The sequence below is a fragment of the Lontra canadensis genome, unplaced genomic scaffold (genome assembly GCF_010015895.1).
Source record: "Lontra canadensis isolate GAN:19392208 unplaced genomic scaffold, GSC_riverotter_1.0 scaffold107, whole genome shotgun sequence".
Lineage (NCBI taxonomy): Eukaryota > Metazoa > Chordata > Mammalia > Carnivora > Mustelidae > Lontra > Lontra canadensis.
The window spans coordinates 1,809,989-1,819,281 of NW_022631101.1; the positions used below are offsets into that span (position 1 = coordinate 1,809,989).

General features: G+C 60.6%; 1 protein-coding gene across 2 annotated transcripts; it reads right to left on the reverse strand.

Moving 5' to 3' along the window:
• Positions 1-973: 973 nt before the first annotated feature.
• DMWD (DM1 locus, WD repeat containing) lies at positions 974-7,975 on the reverse strand. 2 transcript variants are annotated; one of them, XM_032839092.1, is made up of 5 exons: positions 7,482-7,973; positions 6,008-6,190; positions 2,779-4,077; positions 1,861-1,935; positions 974-1,527 (listed from the first exon to the last, which is right to left on the reverse strand). In XM_032839092.1, exons 1-5 carry the CDS (start codon positions 7,920-7,922, stop codon positions 1,480-1,482), a joined length of 2,046 nt encoding a protein of 681 aa, XP_032694983.1. In that variant the 5' UTR covers positions 7,923-7,973; the 3' UTR covers positions 974-1,479. The 2 variants fall into 2 exon arrangements, with proteins under 2 accessions (XP_032694983.1, XP_032694984.1); XM_032839093.1 differs by lacking the exon at positions 1,861-1,935 and having other exon boundaries at positions 7,482-7,975.
• Between the last annotated feature and the right edge of the window lie 1,318 nt (positions 7,976-9,293).

Consider the following 9,293-nt stretch of genomic DNA (forward strand, 5'->3'; position numbering starts at 1 on the left):
CAGGTGTGGCAGAGGCCAAAGATGAGCCCTCCCATCCCGAGGGGGCCAACTGAGGTTCAGAATGATCGGGTAACACCCCTCTCAAGCCCTGGAATTGGGGTGGGGGAGGAAAGGGGGAGGACTGGGGGGGGGGCAGGAGGCCAGCGCAGCTTCAAGGGTGACTCAGCCAGGGATTCAGACTTTGGGACAGTTTAAATTTAGCCCTCAGGGCCTCTGCTTTACACTGACTGGGTTTTGTTTTTTTTTTTTTGGCAGGAGGTGGGGAAGGGGTGGTGAGAGAGTTGGGAAGGGAGGCCCTCAGGAGCCAGGACCGGGGGTGACCCACTGGCCAAAGCCTGGGGGAGGCAAAGGAGCCCCCAGAATAGCTCCCTGGACCTGGCCGCACAGCCACATTCCTGCCCAGGCCAGGATTAGAAACAGAAACATTTCGGGGGGTGGAGGGCAGAGGGGGAAGACACCCCTCCCTGCAGCTCCGGAGCGCCAGCCAGGAGGGATTTTCGTTGTTCCCGGCAGGGGCGGACAGCGCTCCCGCTCCCGGAGGAAACCGTGGTCTCCAGCTGGCGCCCTGTGAGCCAGGAGCCCTGAGGCAGCAGGAGGCCAGGACTTGGGGCGCATTCTGAGCACCTCAGGAGCTACCTGGGGACCCATCCGGGCAGCCCCCCTCCATATCTGATCTGGATAGTTCAAGCACTTTCAAACTGGGAAGGGGCCCCTGGCGGCCCTTTCTCCTCCAGAGTTTGGGGGCCCAGGGCTCAGGGCTGGAGGGCTGGCAGGCAGGGGGCCGGCCCACTGTGCGCCCTGAGTTCCTCCTCAGGCCTTCAGCTCCTCCTGCGGTGAGAACAGAGCAGGGAGGGGACGGGGTCAGGGAGAGGCAGGGCCAAACTCTTCCTTTGGTGGAAGTAGCTGGATTCTAGGACTGCAGCAAAAGGGCACACACTCCCTCCACACCTCCCGGAAGGGAACAGAGACACTGTGAAAACAGGGAACTTTAGTATAAATAAGAGGTCCTGGGGGACAGGGAGGGCCCCGGAGGGGCTTCCATAATTTAACACTCTTCAAAAGCACAAACAACAGCAAGGGCAGGGTGGAGGCCAGGGGAGGGGTGGGCCACCCCTGCCCTGCCCCCAGGACAAGGGGCACACCGCAGAGCTTATGGGCAGGGAGTCTCTCCCCCAGGAACAACCAGTCACATGCTGGGGACAGGGATGAGGCGAACACTGATGTTTCAGAGGAAGGGGTCATTGTACTTGGCAGTGGGTGGGGACAAGGCTGAGGCCGCACGGGCCACTACATCCCCCCGAGTGTCTGGGCCGGTCTGGGAGACCCTCTGCCCCCCCCCCAAATCTGTGCAGGACAAGGGACGGGAGCAGTCCCTCCACCATGGTCAGTCTTGTTAATACGTTGATCCGTGAGGTCAGCGGGAGGGATACGGCTAGGAGGCAGGGAGCGTGGGGGCTGGGAACCCGGACATCCGTGGCTTCACACCACTGTGCCGCTCGGGGAGTTGCCTGGTTGGGAGGAGATGCCCTGGGGAAGAGGACAGAGGAGATAGGAAGGTTAGAGGCTGCGTGGGGCTTCCACCTGTCCCGTGGGGAGGAAGCCTGCCTGGAGTTCCCCAAGGCAGCTGCCACCCTGGCCTTGCCCTTCAGTCCACCCCAGAGCCCCCCAGACAGAGGCCGCTGCTCTAGGTCCCAGTCCCGCTAGCATCCCCGGCCCTGCAGGCGGCACTCCTGGACCATAATTAAAGTCCTCCTGTGGTCCTGAGCAGAGAGAGGGGGGTAGGGGTGGAGAGGAGGGGGGGAACTCGGGGGTCCTTTCTGACTGGGGAGGTGAGGGGAGAGAACTCAGGGGCAATCCTACCTCTACCACTGACTTGCTGGGTGACCTGGGCCAACTTCCTTCCCCTGTCTGGGCCTCCGCCTCCTCGTCTGTGAACTAGGGAGATAGAGGGGTCTCTTTCAGGACTCGTCAGACTCCCCAAATCCCAAAGACCCTGCCTCTGAGACTGTTAGGATGTTCTAAGGATTCGAGACCCTATAGTTCTAAAACCACTCCCTCCCTGGGCCTTAGACCTAGCATCCCGGGCACACAAGCCCAAACCCCATGGAGCTGAGCCCCCTAAAGACAAGAGCTCCAAAGATGGAAGGGGCTAGGCCCACGCTCCCCGCACTGGGATCTTCCCCACCGGGCCCTTCCTGAACCCCACAGCTATCCCAGGATTTGGACCCATCCACCTCCCACCCGCCTTCAAGGGGTCAGCAAAGAGCGGCAACTTGCCCAAGGTCGCACAGGGAGCAGCCCCAGAACCCAAGCTGGGATTCCAAAAGCTGGGACTCTAGAGGTGGGCTCAGATCCAGAGTCTGAGATCCAGGCCAGAAAGTGGGCCCACAGGCTCAGTGTTGCCCACAGAATTTGACCCGCATTATTCAAAGGGTTTCACAACTCACAAATCCTCATGTCCCTTAGAAACCCAGATTTGGCTTCGAGTGACAAGTGATAAGGTCTGGGTATGCTGGGCCCACTGGCCGCCCTTCAGCTAGCTGGCCACGGTCCTCAGCACTCCCAGCTCTCTTCCACCCAACCCTCTCTCTCTCTCTGCTGCCACAGAGAGTTCTAGAAGCCCGGTACTCTTAAGATCTGAGAAGCCTTGCTCTGGGACGCTAAGATTTCCCTGGCTTCCCCTCATCCCACAGGACTAAAGGCTACGACTGGGACAAACCCTCCTGCTGACGCCCGCCTCTCCCTGGGCCCTGGGGAGGCTGGCGTGGGGCCACTCACCGCCTTGCCCGGCCGGGCCCAGGTACAGATGAGGCCCTCCTGGCAGGCGGTGATGATGCAGTCCTCCAGGAAGAGGAGGACCGTGAGCCGCTCCTGGGCTATCTTCTTGCACACCAGGGGCTCGAGCAGGGGCACCTCGTGGATGCGCGGGCACAGCGCGGTGCCCAGCACCTTGGCTGGGTCCAACCGGCTGCGGGGAGCAGGGCCGCTGGGCTTGTCCCCGCCGCCGCCCCCGCCGCCGCCGCCGCCGCCCCCCCGGCTGATGTTGCCCAGGCTGTGGTAGCGCTTGTGCTCTTTCTCCGACCCCCGGTCCCGCCGCTCCTGCAGTGTGAGCGTGGCAAAGCGGCCGATGCTGAACGGTGTGCCCGGCTCGGCTGTGGCACCGGGGCCGCCGGCCTTGCCACCGCCTGCCGGGTGCGGGAGGCTGTTGGAGCGAGACAGGGAGCGGGGCAGGGGGCCGGGGCCGGGGCCAGGCTCGCCGGCCCGGGAGTTGCTGGCAGCAGGGGGCGTGGTGCCAGGCGTGCCAGGGAGGGTGCGGGTGCGGGCCAGGGGCGGGTGGGGGTAAAGCACGTCTTCGGTGAGGTCCCACAGGCAGAACTGCGTGTCCTGGCCGGCTGAGCCGAAGCGGTAGGTGATGGGGCCGGCTCTGGGCAGTGGGGAGAGGGGGGCTGCCCCCCCGGAGCCCGTGCCCCCCGCATCGGGCTGCTCCTCTTCCTCCTCTTCCTCCTCCTCTCCGCTCCGCTCCCCGTCACCACGGGCTGCGGCCGCCTCCTCGGCCCTCGTGGTGTAGGGGTCAAAGGCCACGGCGTTGACCCAGGACTTGTGGCCGTGGCCCCGGGCCACCACACGGCCCTCGGTGAAGGACCACACGGTGACCAGGTCATCTTCGCCACCTGTCACGACGTAGCGGCCGTCGGGACTCCAGCACACACACAGCAGGCCCCCAAAGTAGCTCTTCATGAGCCCGCGCAGGAGCATGGAGTCGAAGTGGAAGACGCGCAGGCAGCCGTCCTGGCTGACGCAGGCCAGGTGCCGGCCGTCGGGCGAGAAGGCGAACTCGTTGAGGGGCCCCTCACCCACAGCCCACTTGGCCAGCGGGTTGCGGGGCGCCTTGCTCTTGGCGGCGTAGACGGCAAAGCCCTCGCCCTGCTTCAGCAGGCTGTACTGGGGCGGGGCCGAGGCGCACGGGTGGCTGACGTTGTACAGGTACAGGTGGCCGCTGGCATGCGAGGCCAGGAACAGGCTCTCGGACTCGGGCAGCCACTTCAGGTAGGTCACCTTTGTCTTGTCGATCAGCCGCTGCCGGGAAAGATGGAGGGGCTGGGGGAGGCGGCCCGTTCCTGGCCAACCTCCTCCCCGAGCCGGTTCCCCCAAACGGCCCTCGGACGCGGCCCTGACCTCCTCGGACAGCCCCCCTCCCCTCCGAGGGTAAGGGCCGGACAGCGGGCCACAGGGATGCAAAGGAAGAAGGGCGGCCTGTGAGGCAGCCCCGGGGTCTTGGCGTCCCGTCTCTGGCAAGGAGACAGTCCTGCCTTTCAGAGAACTCTCCTCACCTGTCTAACCGTCTCCTCTGTCTTTAATGCCTCAGGCTTCACAAGAGAACGATTCACAGAACATCCGCTCCCCCAGGGAAGCGAAACTCGTCTATGTGGTTCACTGCTCTAACGCCAGAGCATAGACCTGTGCACACAGCAGGTGCCTGGAAACGATTTCCTCGACACACGAGGGACAGCCCTGTCCTGCCAGCTGCACATGCGCCTCTGCTCCTTTCCCCCTCGAAACTCAGAACCAATCCTTTGCTGATACCCAGAACCTGCCCTCCTCTCCCAACGAACCCCACAGCATGGCAGCCCTTCTCAAGCAGGGTTCCAGAGAGAACTGAGCCTTGAGGCCCCCTGGCACTCACTGTACACAATGAATTAACTTCTTCCCCGGGCATCTCAGTTGCTTCTCATTCTTGGAGAGAAGCTGGAAAAGAATCACATCATCTCTGTGTTCTCTGGCTGAGATGAACCCTGGTCAAGAAATGCTCTGAAAGCTGAAGTCTTTACCATGAGCTTCCAGCCCCTCCAGGGGCTGATGCCTCCCAGTTATTTCTCGGGACCCATCTCCCACACTCCCCATCAGTAACTGCTCTGGCCACACAGTCCTTCTGCTGTCCTGCTTCTGGGCTTTTGTCCTAGCTGTTCCCTTTACTCAGAATGTCCTCCCCTGATAACTTGCTTGCCTCCTTCAGGTCTTTATTTCAATGTCACCCCCCTCAGTGACGCCTTCCCAGCCTACTTAATTTTAAACCCCACCACACACTCCGCATCCCCCTTCCCTGCTGGATTCTTCTCTGTGGCACTCACCACCTTCTGACATGCAGCATACTTATTTGATAACTGTCTGCTCCCGGAGCTAGATGATGAAGGCTCCACAAAGGGACCGCCCTCTGTCTGTTCTGCTAAGATGTGAGATCCCTGGTGCTTAGAACGCCTGGCACAGACCAAATGCTCAATCCGTATTTTGTGAATGGACGAGCTGGTGAATTTTTAATCCGTTCACTGTTGTTACCCTCGCTCCCTTCTGCCATTCACGCATTCTGTGTACGTGGAACACTTCCTCCGAACAGAGAGAAAAAGCCAGAGGATAAGAGCGGCCTCCACCCATGGATAAGGTCGTTCCTTGCCATGTCCTCTGGCACCAGGTCTAGCCAGGACTAAGCCATTTCCACATCCGATTTCGTAGTAATGGTCCCATGAGGCAGGGATGACAATCCCATTTTGCAGAGAAGTAAAAGTGAGGCTCAGGAGGGATAGTCACCTCCCCAAAACCATACAATGACTCAAAGGCGCACCAATGATCTCAATCTGATGCTCACAGGCCCAGAATGTGAAGATCAAGGGCTCTGGCTTCAAACAAGTCCCAACCAGGAACTAGGCTCGGTTGTCTCCCTTGCAACATGGGCACCACAATCCCTAACCCATGGAGGAAAACGCAAGGAGCAAAGTGTTTGGCACAGGGCTAACAACAGAGGCCCCAAGAATGGGAGGTGCAGCTGTCTTTATGAGCTGATACCCCACTAGCTACTGTCTGAGACCCCAGCCATATATCCATTAGTCCGTCCCCCTCTCTCCTGTCTCCTGCCCCTCTCAGGCCTCCACTGCTCCCCAGGCAGCTGCAGTCTCACGGCAATGGTGTGCAGGTGGTGAGTGGGAGGGGGGAGCTGTTCTAGGCCCATAATCACCTCTTCATTGAATAGCTTGCTGGTGTCCTTCTTGATGAGATCCAGGTACTGCACCTGGCCGGCGGAGAACCCCACCAGCAGGGAGATGGTCTCTGTGGCAGCAGTGAACTGGTTGAAGTCATGGCAGGTGGGCTGGGTGCCCTTGTAGATCCGCTTGTCAATCGGCTTGTTGAGGTCAATGGACTGAGCAGTGGGAGAAAAGGAGTTAATAGCTCCTACCACTGAGAGGAAGGAAGAGGGTGTTGAGGTTGGGGGAAACCACTAAAAGGAAGGAGGGTTAAATCCCAAAGGGAAGTGGGCAACCACAGACAGGAAGGAGGACCCAATCACAGACCCAGTAAAGAAAAAACAGACAGGAAGGTGCCCCACCTCCACCTCACATGAGGCCACGGTGCCTCCCCCCAGAGTCGGACTCCCTAACTTTAGGGACACTCTTGTCTGCAGTATCAAGGCTTGGGGTCCCCACAGTCCCTGAGCTCCAATTTCTTTCCAGTCCTGGCACACAGACTCAGGAACTCGCCCTGGATCTTGGCACCTCAATATTCCAAGCTCCCCCAAACGCAGGGTTACGCAAATCGCCAGGACTCTAACACCCAACATCCCAGAATTCTCTTTACTTTGGAGTCCCTAAATTTCAGGACCCCCACCACAGTTCATGGGTACATTAAACCTCCTGGTCCCCCACATTTTTGGTCCTTCACCACCTCTGGGCTCTCAGGGTCTCCCATCACTTTTGGGCACCAACATAACCTTCAAGGGTCTCATCCCCTCTGGGACCTACATCGCTCTGGAAATACCCATTACACCTGAGGATGTCCCCTTTGGGCTCTTATCCCCTCCAGCTCCCCATCAGCTCAGAGATTGTCATTCCCTCCAGGTCCCTCATGATCCCCAGAACCCCAGTGTTCCTTAAGACTTCATATGCCTGCAGGATCTCTATCACCTCTAAGTGCCCCATCAATTCCACAATCATCCTCACCTCTGGGCTCTCAAAGTCTCAAGATCCCCCTCAGCCCCCACACCACCTCCAGACTTGCAACACCCGGGGGCGGGGGGGGGGGGGGGGGGGGGGGGGGTGGTTTCCTCCATCACTTGCAAGCCTGCATCGCCTAGGGATTCTCCACCACGGGCAGATTCCCTACCACCCAGAACCACGGAGGGTCCCATGGCATCTCAGAATCTCCCCAAAATACCACTCCAGAACCCCCAAGCATAACCTAGGGATCTCGCATGACCTCAAGATTCTCCATCACCTCTAGGAGGGCCAGCACCCCGGAGGCCCTCCCAGACCCCCCCCCTTTTAGAATTCTGCATTACTTCTGGGCACCCTTCCCCCTGGGATGTCCGTCACATCGAGGATGCCCATCTCAGAACCCCAAATCCATTCGGGGACCCTTCTATCACTTCTGGATCACCTCAGGGGGGCCCTATCCTCTCTGCCAGCACCGAGGCCACAACGATGCAGGCCGCTCACCCGTTGGCTCCCGCGGCGGCAGCAGCCCGGATAGAAATATAGCTCGCGGCCCAAGTTGAAGCAGACGCGGTCTCCTCCGGCACCCAGCCCTGCGGGCGTGGCGGGCGGCTCCCCGGTCCCGGCGCCGTCGGGCTCCCCGAGGCGCACGAGGCTGAGGCGCACGGCGGGCAGCGCGGGCCCTGGTCCCGGGCCTGCAGGCGGTGGGGACGGAGCGGAGCCCGCGGCGCCGGGGCCGGAGGAGGAAGCAGGGCCAGGCGGGGGCTGCGGCGGCTGGGGCGGCGCCGGGGTCTGGGCGGAAGCCGGACCCGACCTGCGAGCGGCGCCATCGCCTGGGAGCAGCTTGTAGAAGCCCTCGCGGGTGCGGAACTGTGACTTGATTTCCGCACAGTCCCCCATGGCGGCGCCGGGGCCCGAGCCGCCCTCCGCGCCGCCCGCCGCCATCTTGGGCGCCCCCCGCCCCCAGCCCCGGCCCCGCCGCTGCCGGACCGCCGCCCGCCGCCGGGCCCCCTGCCGGAAGCCTCGGGCCCGCGCCGGAAGGGGTGGGGTGGTCACCCAGGCGACGCCTCTTCGATTGGCAACAGGGTCGGGAGGCGGGATGAGCTCCAGCCGTCGCTCTGGTAACGGTTCTGGGGCTGGGGGCGGGCCGACAGATGGGCGTGGCCTCTGTGCCAGCGACCGACGTGTGGTTGGCTGAGGGCGCGGCGCAGAGGGAGATGGGCGGGGTCGTGGAAAAGCCCAAATCCCTAGCAACGGTGCCCTGGGAACGGTTTGCCTAGCAACGGAGGGACCCTCAAGAGAAGGCCTGGTTCATAACCATCACGTCACAGATGACCCCAGTGATTCCAGCACCTCCTTAGACTCCCAACATACACCTTCCTGACCTCCGGTGTTTCCCACTGACGTCTTAAAATTCGTGACGGGCTATGGCATCTCCAGACACTCCTCCCCCATCCTTGATGATCCCCCCAGATCCCGCAGATCTCCAGCGTCTCCATAGAATTCCAAGGACTTCATCCGACCCACTACCGATTAACGTTAACCCTAAACATTTCCACATTTCCCACCAACCCTCAGTATGTATCTCCATGACTTCACGGTCTTCAACAGTCTCACTTGGTCCTCCAACACCCTCTTATGATTCCAGAATTTCATTGATCCCCACAATGCCCGCAGTGTCCCAATGATCCACTAGTAATCTAAAAGCTCTTGCTGATCCCAGGAGCCCCTGCTGATTGCCACTGCCCCTCACTTCTGCTGAAGCCACCCTGCCCCCATCACAGAACTTCTTAGACCCATTCTCAGTGGTCTCTCAGATTTCTCACCGGAATGTCCCAGAGGCATCTCACACTCGACAAGTCCTACCATGAAACTGACATCTTCCTCCAAGTCCTGCTCCTCTCCTGTGTCCTCATCTTAGAGCTCACGCTCCCATCCCCCCAGTCATCCAGGCTGCAGACCTTAGGGTCTCCCTAGATCTGCATCGTCTCCCTTCATCCCCTGCTTCCAGTCCCCAAGTTTTTTTGCATTCTGTCAAGTGAAGTCCTCTTTTCCAGTCTCTTTCTCTGCATAGCCCTGGTCCAAAATCTTCCTATCCTCCTGGGGCCCTCTCAGCATTAGCCTTATCTCTGCTCCCTTGGACTCCCATCCCACCCCACCATGTACACTCCATCTGGCATCTAGAGAGGTCTTTCTAAAGCATGAATGTGAGTGGGGCCTTCCCTTGCTCCAAGGCCATCTGTGGCTCCCTACTGCTCTCACAGCAAAGTCAAGCCCTGAGTGATCGGCTCCTGCCCGTCTCTCTTTCCAACCTCA

Coding starts and splice junctions, on each gene's coding strand:
- DMWD (XM_032839092.1), bottom strand. CDS start 7,922: ATGGCGGCGGGCGGCGCGGAGGGCGGCTCGGGCCCCGGCGCCGCCATG. Junction 6,191..7,481: donor GCCGCCGCGGGAGCCAACGG/GTGAGCGGCCTG, acceptor CCCACTGCTCAG/TCCATTGACCTCAACAAGCC. Junction 1,528..1,860: donor CCAGCAAGTCAGTGGTAGAG/GTAGGATTGCCC, acceptor CCTCTTCCCCAG/GGCATCTCCTCCCAACCAGG.